The following is a 25,063-nucleotide window of genomic DNA, read 5'->3' on the forward strand; positions in this document are numbered from 1 at the left end:
CTGCATGTATTAGCATGTGTTTGTCAAATGGAATAAATTGCAGCTGAGAAGCAAGAAACCTATATATTTTCATGGGATTTTATTGGTATTAACACTTTTAGTGCCCTTAACATAATTTCAGCAAGAAAAACAGAAGCTAATGTTTATTGAAGACAGAAGAGGTATCTGGAGTAATTTTTTTTTTTTACTGGGTAGTACTTCTTTACTTAATGGTTAAGAAAGGCATTCTGCTATTTTACACAAGCAAGCATAGGGAAAATGCATTTTCCAGAACCCCAAAAGCTAATGGAAATGTACTTTTTTTTTTTTTTTTTTTTTTTATAAAGAGAATTTAGATGTAGGTTGGGTCCCTGATAGGGCGATGCACTGCCATCTGGACTGATTCGTAGAGTCCAGCCTCTTGCTGTGCAGGCTGGCAGGAAACAGGCATGAACTCAATGCCCAGGAAAAGGGAGTGGTTTGCTCAGCAGAGATATGTCCAGTCTCAGCACTTTCATTCACACTTGATATTAAGGTCCCATTTACATATGGTTTATAAAAGGTTACTAAATGATTAATAGATGATATAAAGATGTTACAACTTGAGAAGTATGGGTTATAGATGCATATAAGCACATCAGCAGATGATGTTGTGAGCCAGGGTTATAAGCAAGCTATGTACCGTGCTGGACTCAATCGTTTTACTCTTTATTACATCTATTAATCATTTGTTCATCCTTAGTAACCAGAACCATAACACAAAGTGTGACCCATATTTTTTTATATAGGTATTTGTACGATTAACATCCATTTTACAGATGCTGAAACTGAGACACAGAGAAGTCACGTGACCTGTCTAAGGCCACAGGGTGATTGAGCAGTAGAGCAGGGATCAGAACTCAAGAGTCCCTAGCTCCCAGCTCCATGCTCAATCCTACAAACGACATTGCCTCAGCCAATTAAGCAACTGCACTCTTGCCCCAAAAGGTGTCCCATCTGCTCCTGCTTACAGGGAAGGGTGAAGAATTTTTATCTTCAAGTGGAAGATAAAAAATAAGGAACCTTAATGGATGCAGGGGATCCCTTCCTCCAACCTACAGAGAAAAGAGGAAGATGCTGCTCTGCCAAACTGCCATTTAACTTCCCCTCCCCCAAAGTCAAATGCTAAGATGTTTTTTAATTTTCCAAACACTAGCAGATGACAAACTCCTCACTGGCCTCCTTCACTCTTACTAGTAAATCTACAAATATGCCATTTAACTAAAACGATTTTGAAGATTTTCAGCTGGAGGGTGATTTTATAGAAAATTAAACACCCAGCTCCTGTGTACTGTACATCTTCAAAATGCACATTTCAAGGAAAATGCTCAGTGTACAGAAGACATATCGGTAGGATGACGTGCCTCACATCCAATGCTGTTTGGTACTGCTGATCAGTGGTAAACTTTAAGAAATTTGTAATTTTATCTTGGCTAAATGCCTAACCATACAGACTGTTTAAAGGAGCACTGCCAAGATAAAACCTGCATAGGTGCCTTACCTCTGTTGTAAGGGATGATATCAATTTAAAACAATATCATACACTTTCATGCAGAGAAAGGCATGATTTATTCCTATCAGCATAGGATAGGAGCCACAAATTCTTGGGTTCTTAGGCCATGTCTACACTACCTGCCCCATCCGCGGGTAGTAATCAATCTATCGGGGATCAATTTATCGTGTCTAGTGTAGACACGATAAATCGATCCCCGATCGCTCTGCCATTGACTCCGGAACTCCACCACGGCGAGAGGTGGAAGCGGAGTTGATGGGGGAGGGGCCGCTGTCAATCCCGCGCCGCGAGGACGTGCCGTAAGTGATTCTAAGTCGATCTAAGATACGTCGACTTCAGCTACGCTATTCTCGTAGCTGAAGTTGCGTATCTTAGATCGATTCCTGCCCCCACCAGTGTAGACCAGGCCTTACACTGATTATCTCTGTGGTCTTGGGCAAGTTACTTAACCTCTCTGCCTCAGTCTTTCCATGATATACAAGAAGTGTTGTGGGTATTGATAGTTAAAGGTCTGTGAGGACTACAGGTCAAATACACCTGAACAATTTGGCAGGGGAGCGGGGGTATCCCACAGTAAAATGGAGGCAGCTCACAGATTTTGTCTGTGTGGCTGGCAGTTTCACACTTTAACCAAGGGTTGCCAACTTTTGATTGGCACAAAACCGAATAACCTACCCTTGCCCCTTCCCCCAGATCCGGCCCCCTACCCCACCTGTTCCCCTGCTCTCTACATTCCCCCTCCCTCACTCATTTTCACCTGACTGGGGCAGGGGGTTGGGCTGCGGGAGGGGGTGAGGGCTCTAAATGGAGGTGCAGGCCCTGGGGTGGGGCAAGAAATGTTGGAGGGAGTTGGGCTGTGGGAGGGGGTGAGGGCTCTGGTTGGGGGTGCAGGAGGGGCTCCAAACTGAGGGGTGGGACCAAGGAATTCAGAATGTGGGAGGGGGCTGCAGGTTGAGGCAGGAGGTTGGGGTCGGGAAGGGGTGAGGGCTCTGGGCTGGGGGTGCTGGCTCTGGGATGGGGCTGGGGATGAGGGGTTTGGGGTTCATCAGTGGGCTCCAGGCTGGGGAGCATGGCTGAGAAATTTGGAGTATGGGAGGGGGCTGGGATGCTCTGGGGTGGGACTGGGGATGAGGGATCTGGGTGCAGGAGGGGGCTCTAGGTTGTTGGGGGGGGCTCAGGGCTGGGGTAAAGGGTTAGGGCACAGGCTTACCTCATGCAGCTCCCGGTCAGCGATGCTAAGGCAGTCTGCCTGCCTGTCCTGGGTCCACGCTGCGCCCCAGAAGTGGCCACAAGGTCCGGTTTCTAGGCGGGGGGCTGGAGGCAGGAGGCTATGTGGCACACACTGCTCTCGTCTGCAGGCACCGCCCCCCCAGCTCCCATTGGCCTGTTCCCGGCCAATGGGAGCGTGGAGCCAGTGCTTGGGGCGGGGGCAGCGCATGGAACCCGGTGGTCCCCACGCCTAGGAACCAGATCTGCTGGCTGTTTCCGGGGTGCAGCGTGGTGCCCCAGGACAGGTAGGGACTAGTCTGCCTTAATGCCACAGCATCGCTGACTGGGCTTTTAACGGTGCTGACCGGAGCCGCCAGGGTCCCTTTTCGACTCGGGGTTCCAGTTGAAAACCAGACACCTGGTCACCCTACTTTAACCACTAGAGGTTGCCGTGACACATACGTCACATACTGCAGCTTGCAGTATGTGGTGACCTGTGTGCTCAGAGTTGAGCGGAGCCTCAGAAATGGCACACACAGCGGACAGGACCTTAATTGGGGGGTGGGGGTGGGGTGAGCGAGGCAGTCGCCCAGGGTGTAAAGCCCTGGGAGTGGAGAAGTAACTAAAAAAAAATGGTAGGGGGTTCAAATATGGTTGCTCACCCCAGGTGCTAAAATGCCTACTTGAGGCACTCACTGCGGAACCAGGCCTCCTTCCTCCAATCTTGGAAGCAGTGGCCTCACCTCCCACCATAGTCCAGAAAAGTGAAGAGTTAATAGAGATAAGACCCCAGAGGAAGCCCCATCCCATGCAGGTTAGAAACAAGAGCCAGCTGTTGGAGCCTGGCCGGGGGGTAGGCGTAGGTTGGACTCTCAAAGCACTGTACAAAGGAGGTCAGCATCATTATCCCCATTTTATGAACGGTGAAACTGAGGCATGGGGAGGGGACATGATTTGCCCAAGGTCAGCCAGCAAATCAGTCTCCTGAGGCCCAGTCCAATGCCCTACGCACTAGAGAACACTGCCTCCCGTTTCTCAGGTCTTATTTTCACCCTGTAATTGCCACCCACACACATCTGGGGCAGACAGGAGCAGTTCAAAATTCAGAAGACAGACCAAAAAGGATGATTTATTTATTTATTTAAATCACTTTTTTGGGGGTGGGGGAGAGGAGTTGGTTCTGATTGGTGGATTTTGGACTCAATACTGCTGTCCGGCTGCTTTGCACTATTTTAGCAATGTAAAGCAGATGCAACCTGATATAACCGGACAGTTAACAAACATATGGTTGCTTTGCATTGCCGGAGCAGGACAAAGCAGCTAGGGTGTACGTGTAAATGTCTATTGGACCCAATCCTGAAGCTGTGTCTGCCTGGGTGGAGCCTGTGACGAGTCCCACTGAAGTCACTGCATTGCAGTGCACCTTAGTGTCTGATTTTTACACTTCACTTATAGTTTGCTTGGACAGTGAAAACTGACTAATATTTTTTCACTTCTCTGTTCCCAGTCCATCATGTCAGTTATGGATTCTCATATGTTAAAACCAAGGGGCTGTGTTTGAGATCACAGCACTGCAGGAGAATGTTTAAACAACAATTAAGTAATGAAAAAATGCTATTAAGGTTTGCTAAATTTTTATTTTTCTTCCCTGAAGCTCAAATTCTATCGTGAAAATACATGGCAGCATACTCTTAAGTGACTGAAGCTATCATATTTAAATATATCAAGAACGCTATTTCCTTCGCAGAATAAGTTATCCTCACTTTTAAGCCAATCAAGTAACGGTTAATTATTTAAGTACAAATGTTTTTTTTCCCCCAGAGTGGAGAAAAAAAGATTTTTTATCCTTATTTGTAAGCTGGCGAAAAACCCTAGTGTACAATCTGTCAAAGTCACACCTGGATCTGGAACTGCCTGAATTAATTAACAACTTTTCTATGTGTTAGTGCTGACATATGGCATTTAATTACTGCTTCCAAATCTGCAAGTTTCTCCACTTAGGATTTCAAAACCATTTCTTCACCCTTTCAGTGAATCAGAACACAAGTCCAGGATATTGCAATGGAGAATTTTTCTTGGTTTCCCCGAAGTGTAGGCATTTTACAAAAATGGGTGTATACTGTCCTCGGGATATCTGCCCTGAGGTCCATCATTAATGTTAATGGAAGGTACAGGCAGCCATCAAAGCATTTAAGAATGTACTTAACTTCAAGCATGTTAATAAGTCCCATTGACTACTTAAGGTCAAGCAAGAGTTTGAATGATTTCCGGATTAGAGCCCAGTACCTAAATATTTAAAAAAGAGGGTGACTGGTACTGGAACAAACTACCAAGGGAAATGATGGATTCTCCATCTGTTAAAATCTTCAAATCAAGACTACGCATCTTTCTGGAAGAGATGCTTTAGCCAGACACAAGTTCTTGGGCTGAGTACTGAGTGATGTACAGGAGGACAGACTAGAAGATACAATGGTCTCTTCTGGCCTCAAACTCTATGAATTCATGAGCACCATATACTGTATACTTCATCTTTTGGAAGGAAGAACTTTTAGGAAAGGTAAGTTTATCGGCTAATTATTTTAAGCATCCTCCAGTGAAATAAATTCATTAGCACTAAGGATGCTGCTCCATTTGCACTAGCTGCAGAAAGCCCTGAGTACCATGAAAAGAATTACATTTTGCTGCATCTTCATAGGAGGAGATAGGACCTGAAGGCCAGTGTACTGTCATGCTCTGCAGAGGCCCACCTTCACCCTTCATACAGAGGGATGGAGAGCAAGTCTGGAGGCTGCTACCCATATTCACCAGCCATTCCACCCTGATTAGGTGGACACAAAGGCTGAGAATGCCCTGAAACTGTACAAGTGGTGAGGTGCTGCTCCACTGCTATTCCATAACCAGGCATGTGCAGGAGATGTCTGTACCACATCACTCCTATAGAGGTCCCTGTCTCAAGCTTGGCTTCTGGAGGTTGATATAAGGATAAGTCAGCAGAGGATTGGCTCCTAGGTGACACATAAAGCACAAGAGGGTTACAGTTCAGGGCCACTTCATGCAAGTGCCCACAAGTCTGGACGCTCATCCAAACCCTCTTGCATCTGGAAGTCTCACAAGAAGCTTGTGTGAAAGTTACTGTGCTTTCTGCTTCCTATTGGGGCAGAAATTCTCTTCCCATAATATTTTGGCATTGCAAGTCAAGCCCTGGAATTCAGAAGTGAGCAATTTAAAAAAAAAAGACACTAAACAGAACATTGCAAAGCCTTCACACAAATTTTGGTTTTGAGTCCAGAACTGGGCAAACTGGTGTCAAACCAGATCATCCATCTTAATAGGATTTTCAACATTGTCACTCAGCAAATACCGAGTCTTAGAAATCCTGTAAAATTACCAAGGGAACATCAGAACTCATATCAAGCTTCATCGGGTCTCATCAGCCCTACACAGAGGTTGGTAAACTCAAGAGAACTGCAGTCTGTGCTTGCTTTCGTTCTCTCGAAGCTATCTATGAGCTACTTGGAACTTTTGATCAACAGGAGTCTTCAAGCTCTTCGAACTTTTAGAAGTTCTAGTTACCAATAAAACCAAGTGGACCATTCAGTTCTGATGCACAGCTTCCATGGTGAGAGATCAAAGGGTTTCAAGAACTTCCATCACAAAGACCAACCCACCTTGGTTAGCTCTTTATCTCTTCCCTAGACCTGTCTCTCCTCCTCCGGAGCCCTTTTCACACTGTGTGCCCTGCTGATGGCATACTTTTTCCTTCCAGTGTGCCATTGGCACAGACACACACCCTTCTTCAGCTGCTGGCACAGTGGCAGCCAGAAAACAGATACCAGCTGTTCCTCTGCATTGCACCACTCTGCTCCCCCTAGCTGCCAAATCTCTACCTCACCTCCCACTCTATGGCTCCGATCCTACTTCCTGTATCTCTAAGGTGCTACACGACATTCATCACCATAGTAGTAGCTTTCCTCTCCAGCTTCAAACAACAAAGAGTTCTCATCATTCTAAATGTGCATATGAAAATTAGACATCTTTTGCTTTTCTTCAGAAGATTAATTTAAAGGAGGCAATTCCACCTGCTTACTTTGCTTTGGTCAGTTGGGGCTTCTGTGCCTTCTCCCAAAATCTAGGAGAATTTTGAAGGAAAAAAAGGTAACTTAACTGTATTTAGTGCTGGTGAAAGGTGGTGGAGAATGCCTTGGAGAGCAAGGCATTTATGCATGGTACCGGTTCAGGCATTACAAAATTCCCTACAACACTTTGCCAATGTGCTTGAGTCTTGTTCTGGGAGGACAAGCTCTAGGGATGAGGGGGTAGTTCATTTTTGGTCAATTATCTATTGCACTTCTATTTTGTCCATGAGATTTTAGAATCAAATTTACTCTATGTAGAAAGGCCCATGTAGGGCTTACGTTGGACTTAATTAGTTCATAGGGACTTGTGCAGTATTCTTGCAGAGGAGAAAAAAATTGTCCATTGAGAGCATGATAAATACTTGGGGTGGAATCTTGTTCCCCGTGAAATCAGTGACAAAACTCCCAGTGACTTCAGTGGGGCTAGGATTTCACCCAGTCTGCATACTCAGACTACTTGGTCTTTCTGCTGAGCATCCAAACACGGGTGATGACTTTGTGCTAGTGGTGAGGGCTTTTTTAGTTTAGGTTATGTGAGCACCTCTCCAACGGAAGAGTGAGTTCCCCATTCCACTTCATACAAGGGCCAGCCCAGTTCCGCTGTGCACCTGGCCAGTTTTTAAAGCTGTCCTCAATGTGGAAAGGGCCACAGGACAAAGTTTTAATTTCCTTCTAACTTTAGTCTGTGGAGAAGGCTAAAAATGGGACGCAGTACAATTAGCAGAACCTTGCGGAGAGATTTAGAGCCCAATCATAATTTACATTTGCAGATATGTAGATCTCTAAGTGCATGGCTTCTGCCCTGATTACTAATTAATGAGGTGCAGAGATGCCTATTGGAAGGCACTGGCTCTGATTAAGTCAGCCTTATGGGGAAAAGAAGCTCTTGCAATCGAGGAAGGAAGGTGATTTTTTTAACATATATTTTAGTAAATTATAGGAATGAATCCAGGGGGAAAAGATGTATAGATTTTTTTTAAACAAAACACACACAGGCAGCCCTACCATCAGGATTGTCTAATGCTTGGAATATGCAGATCTGATATATTTTATAGATTTAGCACACTGTATATTTTGCACATCATATATATTCCTTAAGTCAATAACCTAAATTTTGAATAGATATTATTGTCATCATATTTATTTGAGAGAGGTCTAGAGTACCCTACATAAAACAAGAGTCAATATGGGTCTCATAATTAAGAGCAAAACATCCAGTTTGATTCTAAATTGAGCCTAGAGTCAGAGAAGCATCCTTATTCAGGAAGGGTGTTTAGATACATGCTTAACTTGAAGAATATACCTAAGTCCAATTCAGACAGTGCTTAAATATTTTCCTGAATATGGGAACTTCTCTTTCCACTCCCATGTTATTTTAATCTCAGAAGGTTATCAGCATCAGGTATTACTAATTGCTAAGGAACTCCACAACTTCTGTAGCAGGATACCAACAAGAGACAAACAAAACAAAGCCATGACACAGAGAATGTATCAAGAAGAGAGGAAAGGACATTTCCTCCCTTCTTTAAACTGAATTGGGAGTTCAAAGCAGGTCAACTTTTTTCCAGACCTCTCAGCTATAGGGACACTTTCTTAAAGGGTTTTAGCTGTATTAAGAGAAAAGCATAAGCCATACCTTGCAGATGTTTTTTAAATGAAAAGAGACACATGCACACACATTAAGTAGGAAATAGGATAATCACTTACCATTGGACTTTTCACTATCTGCGGGTTTCATCTGAATAGGATGATGCATCTAAAAATATAAATGAAAAGACAGTAAAGCAGGTTAGACAGTCACAAAGTCAAGCATTTTACTTTTATTGGCACTGCTGATTTTAGTTGCTCAGGGGGCTAAAACGATACACAATCAATATTAAATAGGCTGGCAAGTCAGAAAGATATAAATTTCAAATGATACCTTAATATTGGCTTTTCTTGAAAGTAAAATGTTAAAGGAGTATTTTATAACCAGCAAGCTTAACCCCCACAATTTACTGGACCCATAGGACTCATATAAACTTTAATTTGTTGTATTTAGTTTCAGAAGACCTCTCAAGTTACAGCCCTCACTGGTTTATGGCATGCATGATTTCTGTTTTACCAGCTTATAACTTTTCTTTTCTTGAGTTTGTTAACAACTAGCAGAACAGAGACAAAATTCTAAAGTAATCTAAGAAATGCCAGGAAGCAACTCAAACCTACACGTCTTGATTTGTTTGGTTTAACAAATGAACTTTGGTTTGTGATTAAGAAGTGTGTGACAACAACTCATCCAGTACCAAAGGGGAAAAGTTCTGTGATTCCCATAGGTGTTGCTTGCTTAGTGACGGGCCTTTTCTTCAAAACACTTTAATCACTCATTCACCAAGCTGCCCTTAGGATGTGGCTACAATCCTGGCTTCATCACACCTCCTAATGCACTTTTCTTTTTCAATCTGTTTCTAAACAATAGGCAAACTCCTGTGTGTAGCCTTATATAGCAATTAACGCAATGTGCTGTACACAAGGGCAATCTACAGTCTCGCATTTGGAATGGCAGACTTTGCCTTTCAGAATGGGGCGCTGCACCATGTCACTCCCCTGGCAGCTACAAGACTTTTGATCTGAAAACACATTACAAACTGGAGCTTTTTCTTTTTGTTTTTTACACCTTCCCCCAAATCTCCACCATGTACTCGTTTCTTAGCACGGTGCAAGCACATGACAGCTATTAAGAGAATATCTCTGATGAGCTTGCAGAGCAGTTTCGGTGTACAAATTCCCATTGCACCTCAGTGGTCATTTCTTATTGTTGCTCTCAAGCCTTAGGCACTGATCCTGAAAATTGTCCTATTGGGAAAGACACCTGAGGTCGCATAGAGATCTACTGACTTTAGTGGCGCTCTGCACATGTGCAAGGGTGTGAAGACGCAGAGCTCATTGCAGGATTGGGGCCATAGACCTTTCTTCAGTAATTCCTCCACATTTCACACAGGCATGTTGAATGGTCTGTACTATTATTGCACGCTATGAGCGCAACAGGGCTTGCGCTGCCTGAAACTGTCAACTGCTATTCCAGCTTTATTGAAGAAAGATGCCAAATATGGAATTGGAAAATCAACAATTAAGCAGAAGATGGGAACCACACAATCACGTCAAATGTGCTTAGAGCCAGAGAGGAAGAGAAAATGACTAGCATGTGTGGTTTTTGGTAGTGGTATTTAGTTTTCAATGCTGTACTTGCTGGATTCCTTGGCAAGTAGAGAACATTATTGTGAATCTTCCATAGAATCTGCTCAAAGTTCAGAATGTCCCTCAGTCCCACAAATCAATACATTCCTTGCACGACTTGCAAAACCTCTTCTGTTTCATTCCCTACAGTGCCTTAAGGAACAAACAGAGCCATATGGTGCACGTAGTCTTCTATTTTAACAATCCCGTTTTCTTTGATCCATTTATTTCCCAACCAGACTCTAACAGCCCAGTGCCCGTCTGCCATCTTTCTGATTTTCATCTAATATATAGGGAAGGGGAATGACTATTATGCTCTGTTTCCTTTACCTGATGTTTAATTGTTATCTTGATATCAGCAATATTAAGAGATTTAGGTTAGATATTAGGAAAAAATTTCTAACTACAAGGATAGTGAAGCCCTGGAACAGGTTACTTGAGGAGGTTGTGGAAACCCCTTGGAAGTTTTTAAGAACAAGTTTAACAAACATCTGTCAGGGATGGCCAAGGTATACTTAATCCTGCCTCAATGTGGGGTGGGTTGGGTGAAAGGGGTAGACTAGATGACCTTGTGAGGACCCTTTCAGTCCTATGTTTCTATGTGCACTGCCGGGGAATTTAAGTTCATGGGAATGTGGGAAAGTGCATCACGCCCATCAAGAGAAAAAAAATCAAACAAGAAAAAAGTGGCGTAACTTGCTTAAATGAGCCTATTATCTGCATTGCCTCTTTGCTAAGCATTTGAAAGATGAAGTCATCAATGTGCTAAAGGAATTGTCTAGGGTGATGCAAGAGGGTGTAACTAGGAGCAATGAGCAAAGGAAAATGTAGGCTGACTGTTCCAGATATATTGTCTGACATTAAGGTCTTTAATGGAGAACAGTCTCCTGAGGGAAGTGCTAGAATTCACATTGCTTGGGTAATGTCAGATTGACAAAGCCCTGGAGAACATGCAGTCATGAAAAACCAACTCAACCTACCTATTACACTAGATGGGGAATCAAACTATCTTCCTGTATTTATACAGCACTTAATACTACAGCATCTAAGCAGATAGATTTAGACCAGAGCTGGTTCCTGAAACTGGTTCCATCTATAATTTCTATGAGTTTAGGGTTCTAAAGTGAAGGATCTTTTTATTTTCATCCTAGAGAGGTTAGACATAGATGTCAATTGCGGATCAAGCTCATAAGGAAAGTGTTCTTTGTAGTGGTTACCGTCAAAAAGCCATAATCATTTGGCACTTTATCACCATAAGCAATGTTTTTTCAGGGAGCCCAGAACTATGGGTGGCCTTCTTACCCCTCTGCCTTAGCAACAGAGAGACCTGCTAGAGCTAAACTAAGGACTTGTCTTCACTACCGGGGTAAGCCGACCTAAGTTACGCTACTCCAGCTACGTGAATAACATACCTGGAGTCGACGTAGCTTAGGTCAACTTACAGCAGTGTTTTCACTGCACTGCGTTGACGGGAGATGCTCTCTGGTCGACTTACCTTATTCTTCTCAGCGAGGTGGAGTACCAGGGTCCACTGGAGAGTGCTGTGCCGACGATTTAGTGGGTCTAAGACCCGCTAAATCGACACCTGCTGCATCAATTGCAGCAGCGACGATCTCCCTGGTAGTGAAGACAAGCTCTGAGTGACAGCTCCCTATCAGTCTGTTAGCCAACCACACAAGTTCCTCTAAAGCTCTGCCAGCTTTAACTATGCCTTCCAGGTAACATTTGATGCACCCTAGTTCCCGAACATCCTGGAAATGGGTTGTTCACCAGTATCCAGCCCCTGTTACTAGACACTCTCCGAAATTACCAAGTCTGCTGTCTCCAGAGTGAGAGTTATGCACACTAGCCTGCTAGCTGAGCTGAGAAGTCACACTTTTGTATTCACACACTAAGAAGAACTTATAGTAAAACAAGAATAAGTTTATTAATAAACAGAGATACTAAACAAAGAGAATAGAAACAGATATGGTTACAAATAAAAGAAAATAGATAAGTTCTAGTCTGGTAGAAGTAGGTTAACTCTAGCAAACTAATCTTCTCTGAAACAGCCTTTTCCCTAAAACCTTTTCTGTGGAGCTTGCTGGTATTTGGTCTGGAGAAGAGCTCTGTGTGGCTCAAAAGCTTGTCTCTTTTACCAGCAGAAGCTTGTCCAGTAAAAGATAGTACCTCGCCCACCTTGTAACTTTCATCATGGCATAATTACCACTGATTTGCTATTAAGCCACTAGTTTGTCCTTTTTGCGAAAAAAAATTCACAGTGCTACTCATGACTCAGTTGTGACTGTGGTTCGCACTGAACTTCAAAATTTCTCAATCAAAACTGTGGGCCTGATTCTCTCCTCACCAACAGCTGTAAATCAGGAGTAACTTCATTGTACTCAACAGAGTTACATTAGGGCCAACTAGCATGAGATCAGAATCAGGCCCTGTGAGAATAACCTGCAGAACATCCACAGTAAGGTGAGTACAAAACATAAAAACAGGGCATCTGGAAAGAAAACGGTGGTAAAAAATGTTACCCTGTTTCCTTACATGAGTGGGCTCATGTTGAGCTTGTTTAACCCTCGCCATCACCAATTGATAAGTTAGCAACCTTTAACACTAGATTCAATAAAACATGCCATTTATAACCTGAAATGGGTTTTACAGAGTCACTGGTTCGCATCTCATTATTAAACTCATTGCTGACCTCTAGAGACAGCTGCCGTGACTATACATATTATAAGCTCTCTACCCATAAAATATTTAAAAGTGTGTGTGGGGGGAATTGAATCTGGAAGTGGTGTGCAGTGAATAAGAAAATTAAAGGGGGCAGAGACAAGGGCTAAATAGGTACTTTCCCTTCCCTCTACAATGAACAAAAGGGAAAATAATTGGAGCATTTTATATCTTGCTTGTATAACTGTAGGCTATAAAGTAATAAAATAGCTGCACTTTCCCAGGTCCTCCAAAAGATTACAGATGATATAAACCTGTTTCAAATTAGATGCCACCCACTAGAATCATGTCATCTACTGAAATGAAGGATTTCATGTATTATCAGAAAGCAGTTATTGTAGATATACATCAGAAAGCCATACACTTATGTATCTCCAGGTGAGTGATTTCTCAATATGTCATGCTTTCATAACTAAAAACAGTGGAGACGCTTTTCTGTGGCTTGAAGGAAGCATTGCTTATAAAAGTTCAGTATTTATGAGAATGATTTTGCAGTTAATAAATAGGGAAGAAACAAAGTAATGCAGGTAAAAAAAAATTGCACATCAACACCACCCTGAATGCACCTCAGACCCCAGGGTAAAAGGAAACAACTGGTATTTTCTGTCATCAAGGTTGACTGTAGAACAGCCTCCCAGGAGATCTGGTAAAAGCCCCATGTCTCTCTGAAAACAAACTGGAGAAATATACTGTAATAGTGAACAATCCTGCATTGTCAAGGTTTTCTGTAGGTCCACTGATGTGCATGATGCTGGACAGACAATAACAATATCTAGCTCTTATGTAGTGCTTTACAGAGGAAGCAAGCATCATTATCCCTATTTTTCAGATGAGGAAACTGAGGCACAGAGCGGTGAAATGACTTGCCCAAGGTCTGCCAGCAGCAGAGCCAAAAATAGAACTCAAGACTCCTGAGTCCCCATACTGTGCGCTACCCACTAAACCACAAGGTCACAGTGCAAAGTATCATAAAAACTAGGACTCCAATCTGACAAATGGATACTAACATGGGTCCACATGGGAATTGGAACAACTGCTTACAAGATGTGCAATCCAATTTAAGTTGATAGGAATTTTACTGTTGGCTTTTCTGGGAGCAGGAGCAGACCACAAGTCATGGCCTACAAGTTAAAGATGACTAATTAGGTGCTTTTCGTTCTTTTTTTCTGGGCAGGTACAACCATGTGTAAATACAACTGTGCTGGAAAAAACACTCTCAGAGGTACAGGTCCTGTCTCACTTTCAAGTGTCAAAGTCATCTTTTCAACAGTAATAACTCTACCTATTTACATTCTTGTCAAAACCATATGACATCTGTAAGGGGGAAAAACAAGCAAGGTAAGAGTCTATTTCTGGCAAAAATTTTGCAAGGAAATTAGATTAACCTGGGTGGAATTCTATCTGGGAATTTGGAGTCTGTCGTGGTGATTAAGTCATCATTTCTGTCAGACTACTCTAATTGGCTGTCAAATACCTTTCCACAGCCCCATCTGTAACTTGGCGTCCTAGTTATTCCGTGTATGTTACCTTCTGTATACAAAACAAATACCAAACAAGGAGGTGTGCACAGTTTAGCATTTAGAAGAGTCATTAGCTGTGATTATTATTGTGTGTTTTCACATCGCACAACAACATAAGCTTACAGCTTGTTTTATTTATTCAAAGAATATTAAAAAACAGGTGTAGTCAAACGTGGAGTGTGAAAGATGAATTGGAGAGAATTCTCAGCAGACATTGGTATGCATTCAGTAACTGCCACCCTAGCAGTAGTTGCTTAACCCTTTCTTCAATATTAGCAGTTAGGGTGGGATATTATAAAATCACTAGGGATTTGGACATCCAATTCCCATTAACTTTGGTGGGAATTGTGTATCCAAACCTTTAGCAGCCTAGTCTCTTAATCTCAGTCTTAATTTCGACATATACTACTGTCCCAGTGCCTTATAAATCCACCTGTCCTGCGGAACGGAGGTTTTTGAATGTGTGTGTTTGTTTTAAAGAGGAGTCCAGTATCGGTCAATGGTATTGTTGTCCCTTCAGTGCTGGAGAAAGGGCTGCTGGGCCTGGTTTTCGGAGGTATGGAATGCCCACGGACCTCAGTGGAATTTGTGAATGCTCAGCATTTCTGAACCGTCAGGCCACGCACATACCGTGCCATGACTAGATTTTGGCTAATAGTCACTATTTTATGATTCATTACAAAAAAATAAAAAATCATGTGGGATTATTTAGTCCCAGTCAGGTGCTTTAATTTCCATGCTTGATGATGGAGATCACCCACTTTCCAACCTGTCCTTGTTGTTTCTGATGCAAAATAAAACCACAAACCAAGCAGTCCCATGTGTCCATGTTGATCATCCTTTGGCTTCAACTAGTTCAACACTTTGGTCGCCCACGGGCCCCTACAATTCTGGGTGAAGGAAGGAGTTTCCTTCAGAGTTCAGCATAATGTGACTCCAAGCAAGGGGCTTAGAAGAGCTCAGCATGCTGAGAGTGACCCTCTATCTCTGTGGCTCTTAATATTGCTCACTCCCCAGTCCTTAATCCTTTCAAAATCCCTAACCCATCAATACCCCTCATTTCCCTGGAGCTCTTAACCCCATTCTTCCCATTTCATGGTCTCTCCTGTTACCTCTTCTCCTCTTGGGTCATCTGTCCCCTCTTCCCCACTACTGTTTGTGTTTTATTATACCTCCTCTAGTCTCACTCCTCAAATCTCCTTGTTCTGCAGATCACCTCTGAAGAAAACATGATGTAGCTCTTTGGACGATTATGCCAAATGTTCTGGAGAGGTTTCAGAGAACTCCCCTAGGAGTTTACCAGAGTCACTATGTAAGCGGTTCCGGGGATGAAGAGGAGTTCAGATATCTCCACACACCCTGTGTTAACCAAGTCTGCCTACAGGGGAGGCTTCCTGGGGAGGCGGGAAATAAACGGACCATGGAAAAAGCAGGGGTAGTAGAGGATGATCAGAGGGCCAGTAAGGCAAGAGGGGAGGAGAGAACTCAACAGATGAGAGAGGGGACTTGAAAAAAAATCTCAGGATGGGGACCAAAAAAAGAAAATCCCAGGATTCTTGTTACTTATATAGACTTTTCCCCCCGCAGAACTTCATCAACAGTGTCCTAACCATGCAAGGGGTGGAACAAAAAGCAACAGGATTAGACAGTGACAGTTCTCAGGCATCTTGTGATTTCTGTCCTTTCAAAGTCAGATGCTTAGTTGGCATAAATCAGAGTAATTCTACTAAAGTCAGAGGTGATTTACATCAGCGGAGAATCCGGCCCTATCTTTGTATTTATAAAGGTGTGTGTGTGTGTAGGGGGGAAGCCAGGTCCTAAAAGGATATCTAAATCATTTTTTGAGGGGAGGACTACGATATGTAGGCCTCTTGGGAAAAATAGAATGGGGAGTACTGAAGACAGGGACAATATTTCAGAATGTGACAGATGTGGGGAGGCAACAGAAAGAGAAGGGGAAAATATAAGTGTAAGTGAATTGCCTAATTATAGCATAGGGAATATATTTCAGTTTTTCTCCAAGCTACTGATCCAATTAACCTGTGCTGTTAATTGGACTAGTAGTCCAAAGAAAATTGAAACTGCCCCCTCTACCTTTTATGATAGCCCTTTCCAGCATGTGAAAGTCATGGAAATTCTCCCCACCATTCCCCAAGAGAGAGAACCCTGCAAGAAATTAATCAGGCTCAGTGTTTTAAGAGAGCATCAGTTTTTCAGATTATTGTTCTTTATATATTATTTGTAGGACCATCTGCTATTTGCTAGGAGCTTTCCAAATACATAAGGATGGTCCCCACTCAGAAGAGCTAACAGTCAGATTTTCACATCATTTCATTGGTGACCCATATTTTGTTTGCCTTTGCCAGTCACCAATTGTCTGAGTCCACAGTGACTTTCTGATTAGGGGGATTTTCCTATCTAAGAAAATTGTGTAGAACCACTTCGTTTGCACAAAATTCATTTGGCAATATGCTGCCAATATTGTAGCTATGACTCAAGAGCAGCAGGCTCTACAGAGATGTACCTTCAAGGGAAGGTATATGTTAGTTACTAAACAAATTTGACATCCACCCAAGATGTTATCAGTAAAACACTGCCTTTAATGCAGTGGGTGTTCATGTAAAACAAATTATTAGCTCTCTCAATATATAATGAATTTGTAAGCTGTAGAATATTCTCTATATTAACTCCGGTAACCAACAATGACTAAAATAGGTTTGTTTCAAAGCCCACTGAAGTCAGTGGAAAGACTCCTCTTGCCTTCAGTGGGCTTCCCTGATTAGAGAAGCATCGTTTAGTGGTTGGAGAAAGGACTCTGATTCCCAGCACTGGCTTGTTTAGGTAAGTTGCTTTTTCCTCAGTTTATCCATCTGTAAAAAAGAGTCTAATATGTTGCTACCACACTAGTGTGTTGTCAGGCTCAATCAATTAATATGTGTAATGTGTTCATAAGAAATATCTTCCATTCACAAGTCCATAAGCCACATTCTTTGTTCTGTGTCTATAGAACACCCAGCACAAAGGTCTCCAGGTCCATGACTGGGGCTCCTAGATGTTAATGCCATACGAATAAAGAAAAGCTTTAATATATCCATATATGTGAATAGGTTTTGTGCACAACAAATATAGTCCCTGTCACAATGCATAACATCATTATGTTCTATTCGGAACACAGGAACAAGCCAAGAGCTTGTTTCAACAAGTTGTTTCTTTCATACGAGAACATTGACACTGCTGAAATTCAATGACTTTTGGAGGTTTTCCAAGTCAGTCGTTTGAAACACACTATATTCCATTTTTTAAAATTCAAGTTAAATTGAACATGAACTTGAGTGACTTAAAATAATGCTGCGCTTTAAAATAAATGCATATCAAATTGAGATATATATTGAATGGTAAATACCATATGTCTCCCCAAACAATAGCTTGCATTTCTTTTGGTAAATATTCCTGATATTTTATTAAGCGTCTTGTAATCTACCTTGGATAAAGATACTACGTACCCGAGCACCTGGTTTAAAGCTAAACTAACAATCATTTCACTTAGCTGACCCTTGATGTAAAGGAGTAGTGTGGTCAAATCATCTGCAGACCTGAACTGAAATTCATATTCTAAAGATCCCTTCCATAGTTTACCTCCCGCATTCTGCTGTTCTGCCAGCCACCTTTATGAATTAGCATATAACACTTTGTCTTCTTTAAAAATTATAACCTCACCCCCCCCACCTCCAGTCTGGTGGTTTTAGAAATGACAACTTCATTTCATAATGTACGCTCCCGTTCACTGAGTCCTCTCGCTCCTTTCCACCCACCCATGCTACTGTGACTTTGGGACATAGGCAAGTCAGATAGAAGTACCTCCCTTCCTTAACTTCGCTCTGACATTTTGCCTTCATAATCAACTACAAACAAAAATGATTAACTGTCTTTTCTTCAGACAAATGAGCCTTTACAAAACCCATTCAATCCTAAAAATAATATCAACTTGGATTCTACATCTTGTTTGGAATAATGCCTTGGGGCTACTTTGTGTTATCCGTGCTTAAAAAACAAACCCATTAAAACATCTGAGCAAAACACCAGATATTGTTTTAACAGTGATATTTATTCATCTCATCGGTGCCAGCAATAACTTTTGTTGACATTTTGCCAATTGAAGTTTGCACTCCAATATTTTCTTCCTTCGTCACACTACTACGGCACCATCCATCCAAAGATCACAGAGCGCTTCACTAATCATCGACTGAGGTTCCCATAGTTCCCTTCGAGGTATGGTATATAATTATCCCTACTTCTGAAGAAAATGAAAATGAAGCACAACGAGGTGATGGCCAAAGTAATACAGTGAGTCATTGCCAAAGCGTGGATTAGAACCCCGGCGTCATTGCTCTGCCTATCTATGGTACTTATACAGCCCCTTTGACCTTATATAAATTCTTCACCATCTCTAATATACTGGTATTTAATGTATGAGGTAGGGTAGTGCAATTATCCCCATTTTATATGTGACACAGAGGAACTTAGGGTATGTCTACACTGCACGGTAAGCCCAGGTCTGTGGGACCTGGGCTTGTGGACTTGGTGTTAGCAAGCCTGTGCTTGGGTGTCCACACTGCATGGTAAATCTGGATTTATAATTGCTTGGCCTGGTTCTCACAGCCATGCTAATGCACCCAGACCTTCTGACTCAGGTCTGTGGAGTGATCTGCATCTACTCTGCAAAATAAGAGGGTTTGGACCCAAGTCACAGCAGGACATGGACTCTGATTAACCCCGCCTAACAGTGTCCTAGAACCTGGGTGCTTGCTGACCCGAGTCACAATGATTTGTGTCTGGACAGAAGGGCCCCTGGGCTTAGTATGCAGTATAGCTCTACCCTCAGTGACTTGCCCAAGGTCACACAGGTAACCAGTGGCAGAGCAGGGATGTGAACCCAGGTCTCTCAAATCTCAGAACCAGTGGGTCATCATTCCTACAAGAACTATCACCACAAGGGCACCAGGCCTCCTTACTGCCATTTGGTAAAGTTTTCAAAGGTGCCTAAGTGATTTAGAATCCCAAGTCCCATTTCCAAAAGTGACTTAAGCACCTAGGAGCCTAAGTCTTATTGCATGCCACTCAGGTACTTTGAAACTGTACCCTGTAACTCCCTACTTGGAGCTATTATCTGTACCCGTTAGTGGATTCATTGCATTTTCTCTTCACTAGCTAGTTTGCATCCCTTTACTGTAAAAAATACTAGCATCACATGAGGAGAAGTGTCTCACAGAAAGGAAAAATACTGAACTTCACTAGAATCCGGAGACAAACAACTAAAATGACTACAGGGTTGCGGTATGCAGCAGTATGCAAGCACACTGCGATCTCCTTACGTGCCATTTTCAAATGTGTACACAACTGCCTGTTTTGCACGAGGAAAAGAACTCCTCATGAGTACAACTAGGAAACTCAGGCCATAACACCCCCTAATTTTTTATTCTCAAGCTCCGACCAGCCTTTCAGGCTTTGGCGTGCATTCCAAATCAATGGCAAGGCTGCTGTTTTCAATGAAGTAATTTTTGAATCACGTGAGTGCAAAAGGACCATGTTCTTGGATGGAAAACAGGGCTGGAGCAAAACAATCCAGGGGCCCCACACATGCCATAACATAGGGCTTACCTACGTCTCTACTCCTATAGCCCCCCAGAACAGCAGCAGAATGGAGTCCCTATGTTCTCCCCAGGAGTGGCAGTAGTTATTCCAGCAGCAGGGCATATACGCTTCAGTGAGCTGGATAAATCTGCTGCTCTCTTCTCCTTCCACATGCAGAGTCCTCTGCTGGATAGGCGTTGCTGAGGGCTCCCCCAGAGCAGTGGCTCTTGGCATTAACACCCCCCTGAGATGAACAGGACAGTTCTCCCTTTTCAGAGCTATCATTTCTGGCTCTCTGTAGACTCTGGAAGAGGACCCCCACACTGGTTACACTGGGGTCTCGTTTTCAACATTTTCCTTGCAATCATGCTGGCTAAAACCTTATTTTGCCTTTGCTCCTTAAACGAAAGCTGAGATTCCAGCCTTATCAGGTGACTGCAGGAGTTGAGGCACTAGGCACTGTCTTACAGTGCCTAGGCTCTAATCTGGCTGTGGGGAAAACCTCTCTTTTTCATGCTCTGAGTCCACAAAAACAGCTACATTTAATGTTACCAGTTTACCAAAGAGAATTCACTCTCAGGCTAGGAATAATCATGCGAAATTTTTAGCTCAAATAAAAGCTTTTTAGAAAGAAAAAAAAAAACCCCACCAGAAAATAGTGTCTTCTATAATGAAAGTTCCTGCTCAGCTAGGACTTAGAACATTCCTACTGTGACACAAAGATGCCTATCGTGTAGGAGCTTCATTTGACCATATCACTTTGTTCTGCACTTTTCTGCGTAAGCACCTTTGTAACCAGCACATGGGGAAATCACGATGTGATTACTGAAGTGCGACATATCCCATACCTCAAGCTGCATCACTGCAAAGATCAAACTAACACTTTAAAATGAATGACAGGTGGCAAAAATGTGAAAGGTAGCAACATTTTAGTAGGGCAAGAAAGTATACCTCTGGACTCCCTTTTTTCAGTGACAACACCCCAGATCCAGTTGTCTTCTCCTTCATTTGTGACTTCTCTAAGTCTCTGGGACACAGCCACCTCCAGCCACTCCTTCTGTTTTGCACCACGGGGTTTGTTCGTCTTACCAGCAAACCTTCTGCCTGATTCGCTGTGCAGAATGAAAGGTCACCTTGGTCCACTGGCTCACCTAGTCTTCTGTCAGAATGTGAAGTCTATTATTTGACTCAAAACTAAAATTCTAGCTTGTTTTATGATATTATATATGTACACATCTTTTAAAACATTGCTATTGGAAGTACTTAATATTTGCATTACAATATAACAGCAAGAACATCTTACATTTAAAGAATATGATCACGATAAGCCTAAAATAGGCAAAAAGATAATGTCCATTGAAATGCTTCCTTTCAAATTAGAAAGGAGGGCATGAAGGTTTATAGAAAGTCTTAGCGGTGTTGATGTGGACCTTCTGCACTTTTCACTTAGAAAAGGCGAGGAAGAGCTTTGAGCCAGGAACACATTTCTTTATTCACAATTCCTGTTCTCCAGTGCAAATCAGTCAACCTTTCTCCTCATTACCAGCTGAATACTAAGGCCTGGTCTACACTACGAGTTGAGGGCGAATTTAGCAGCGTTATCTCGATTTAACCCTGCACCCGTCCACACGATGAAGCCCTTTTTTCTGACTTAAAGGGCTCTTAAAATCGATTTCTTTACTCCACCCCCGATGAGGGGATTAGCGCTGAAATCGGACTTGCTGGGTCGAATTGGGGTACTGTGGACACAATTCGATGGTATTGGCCTCTGGGAGCTATCCCAGAGTGCTCAGTTGTGACCACTCTGGACAGCACTCTCAACTCAGATGCACTGGCCAGGTAGACAGGAAAAGGCCCACGAACTTTTGAATCTCATTTCCTGTTTGGCCAGAGTGGCGAGCTCACTTGCACAGGTCACCATGCAGAGCTCATCATCACAGGAGACCATGCAGTTCCAGAATCACCGAACAACTCCAGCATGGACCGAACGGGAGGTACGGGATCTGATCGCAGTATGGGGAGACGAATCCATGCTGGAAGAACTCCGTTTGAAAAGACGAAATGCCAAAATATTTGAAAAAGTCTCCAGTGGTATGAAGGACAGAGGCTATAACAGGGACCCTCAGCAGTGCCGCATGAAAATTAAGGAGCTCAGGCAAGCCTACCAAAAAAACAGAGAGGCAAACGGCCACTCCGGTTCAGAGCTCCAGATATGCCGCTTCTATGATGAGCTGCATGTCATTCTAGGGGGTGCAGCCATCACTACCCCAACCCTGTGCTTTGACTCCATCTAACGAGTGGAAGACAACACAGAAGCGGGTTTTGGGGGCGAGGAAGATGATGATGAGGAGGAAGTTGTAGATAGCTCACAGCAAGGAAGCTGAGAAACCGGTTTCCCCAACAGCCAGGATCTGTTTATCACCTGGACCCAGTACCCCCTGAACCCACCCAAGGCGGGCTCCTGGACCCTGAAGGCAGAGAAGGGACCTCTGGTGGGTGTACCTTTGTAAATAGTATACATGGTTTAAAAGCAAGCGTGTTTAATGATTAATTTGCCCTGGCATTTGTGGCCAGTACAGCTACTGGAAAAGTCTGTTAACGTGTCTGGGGATGGAGTGGAAATCCTCCAGGGACATCTCCATAAAGCTCTCCTGGATGTACTCCCAAAGCCTTTGCAAAAGGTTTCTGGGAAGGGCAGCCTTATTCTGTCCTCCATGGAGGACACTTTACCATGCCAGGCCAGTAGCATGTAGTCGGGAATCATTGCAGAACAAAGCATTGCAGTGTATGGTCCCGGTGTTTGCTGGCATGCAAACAACATCCATTCTTTATCTCTCTGTGTTACCCTCAGGAGAGTGATATCATTCATGGTCACCTGGTTGAAATAGGGTGGTTTTAGTAAGCGGACATTCAGAGGTGCCCGATCCTGCTGGGCTGTTTGCCTGTGGCCAAACAGAAATCTTCCCCACTGTTAGCCACGCGGTGGGGGGAGGGGTGAAGCCATCATCCCAGAGAATTGTGTGTGTGTGGGGGGGTGGAAGGTGGGGGGTTAGTTGGGTTTCTGCTGCACATGAACCCGGAAACCACAGCCCCTCCTTTTAAATTGCCAACCCATTTTTAATGGCCAGCCCAACGGCTACTTCATATGGAAATGAGGGCACTGCTGTTTGAAACCATTCCCACATGTTATGAAGGTTAAAGAAGCCAAAAGACTGTGGCTTACCATGGCTGCCTGCAAGCTGAATTCTGCTGCCCGTCCCTGTGTGAGTGATCTCTCACACCAAACTGGCATACCCTCAATAAGAGGCAAAATGCGACCTTGTAATGAAGGCACATGTGCTATGTAATGTTAACAGCAAGGTTTACTGTGAAAGAGTCTACCCATTGTTCTATAAAATGTTTCTTTTTAACTACCACTCAACCTTTTTTTTCCCATCCACCAGCTGCATATGTTTCTCCTTCCCAGAGGCTAGCGAAGATTAGAAGGCGAAAAAAACGCACTCGTGATGAAATGTTCTCTGACCTCATGCCGTCCTCCCACACTGACAGAGCACAGCAAAATACATGGAGGCAGATAATCTCAGAGTGCAGGAAAACACAATATGACTGAGAGGAGAGGTGGTGGGTTGAAGATGGTAGGTGGCGTCAGCTGGCTGAAAGAAGGCAGGAATCAATGCTCAGGCTGCTGGAGGATCAAACTCATATGCTCCAGCGTATGGTTGAGTTGCAGGAAAGGCAGCAGGAGCACAGACCGCTGCTACAGCCCCTGTGTAACCAACCACCCTCCTCCCCAAGTTTCATAGCCTCCTCACCCAGACACCCAAGAATGCGGTGGGGGGGGCCTCCCAGCCACTCCACCCCAGGGGATTACCCAAGCAACAAAAGGCTGGCATTCAATAAGTTTTAAAGTGCTGTGTGGCCTTGTCCTTCCCTCCTCCACCACCCCACCGGGTGCTTCCCTCCTCCACCATCCCTCCTGGACTACCTTGGCAGTTATCTCCCTATTTGTGTGATGAATTAATAAAGAATGCATGAATGTGAAGCAACAATGATTTTATTGCCTCTGCAAGCGGTGATCGAAGGGGGGAGGGAAGGGTGCTTAGCTTACAGGAAAGTTGAGTGAAACTGGGGGTGGGGGGGCGTGCTTCCATCAAGGAGAAACAAACAGAACTTTCACACCATAGCCTGGCCATTCCTGAAACTGGTTGTCAAAGCTTCTCTGATGCACACCGCGCCCTCTTGTACTCTTCTAACCACCCTGGTGTCTGGCTGCGTGTAATCAGCAGCCAGACAATTTGCCTCAACCTCCCACCCCGCCATAAATGTCTCCCCCTTACTCTCACAGATATTGTGGAGTGCACAGCAAGCAGTAATAACAGTGGGAATATTGGTTTCGCTGAGGTCTGAGTCAGTAAACTGCGCCAGTGTGCTTTTAAACGTCCAAATGTACATTCTACTACCATGCTGCACTTGCTCAGCCTATAGTTGAACAGCTCCTGACTACTGTCCAGGATGCCTGTGTACGACTTCATGAGCCATGCATTAAGGGGTAGGCTGCGTCCCCAAGGATAACTATAGGCATTTCAACATCCACAACGGTTATTTTCTGGTCTGGAAAGTAAGTCCCTTCCTGCAGCTGTTCAAACAGACCAGAGTTCCTGAAGATGTGAGCGTCATGCACCTTTCCCGGCCATCCCACTTTGATGTTGGTGAAACTTCCCTTGTGATCCACCAGTGCTTGCAGCACCATTGAAAAGTACCCCTTTCAGTTTATGTACTCGCTGCCTTGGTGCTCCAGGGCCAAGATAGGGATATGGGTTCCGTCTATTGCCCCACCACAGTTAGGGAATCCCATTGCAGCAAAGCCATCCACTATGACCTGCTCATTTCCCAGAGTCACTACCCTTGATAGCAGCAGCTCAGTGATAGTGCTGGCTACTTGCATCACAGCAGCCCCCACAGTAGATTTGCCCACTCCAAATTGATTCCCGACTGACTGGTAGCTGTCTGGCGTTGCAAGCTTCCACAGGGCTATTGCCACTTGCTTCTCAACTGTGAGGGCTGCTCTCATCTTGGTATTCTTGCGCTTCAGAGCAGGGGAA

General features: G+C 43.7%; 1 protein-coding gene across 18 annotated transcripts in view; it reads right to left on the reverse strand.

Annotated features, from left to right (window-relative positions):
• CELF2 (CUGBP Elav-like family member 2) overlaps positions 1–25,063 on the reverse strand; it is a 701,166-nt gene that overhangs the window by 74,673 nt on the left and 601,430 nt on the right. For all 18 annotated transcript variants that reach the window (XM_084628178.1, XM_084628174.1, XM_084628177.1 and 15 more), the window contains one exon: positions 8,584–8,632. In XM_084628178.1, coding sequence (XP_084484304.1) covers positions 8,584–8,632 — 49 coding nt within the window. The remainder of the gene's footprint in view (positions 1–8,583; positions 8,633–25,063) is intronic.

Source organism: Lepidochelys olivacea (genome assembly GCF_965140295.1).
Source record: "Lepidochelys olivacea isolate rLepOli2 genome assembly, chromosome: 1".
Lineage (NCBI taxonomy): Eukaryota > Metazoa > Chordata > Testudines > Cheloniidae > Lepidochelys > Lepidochelys olivacea.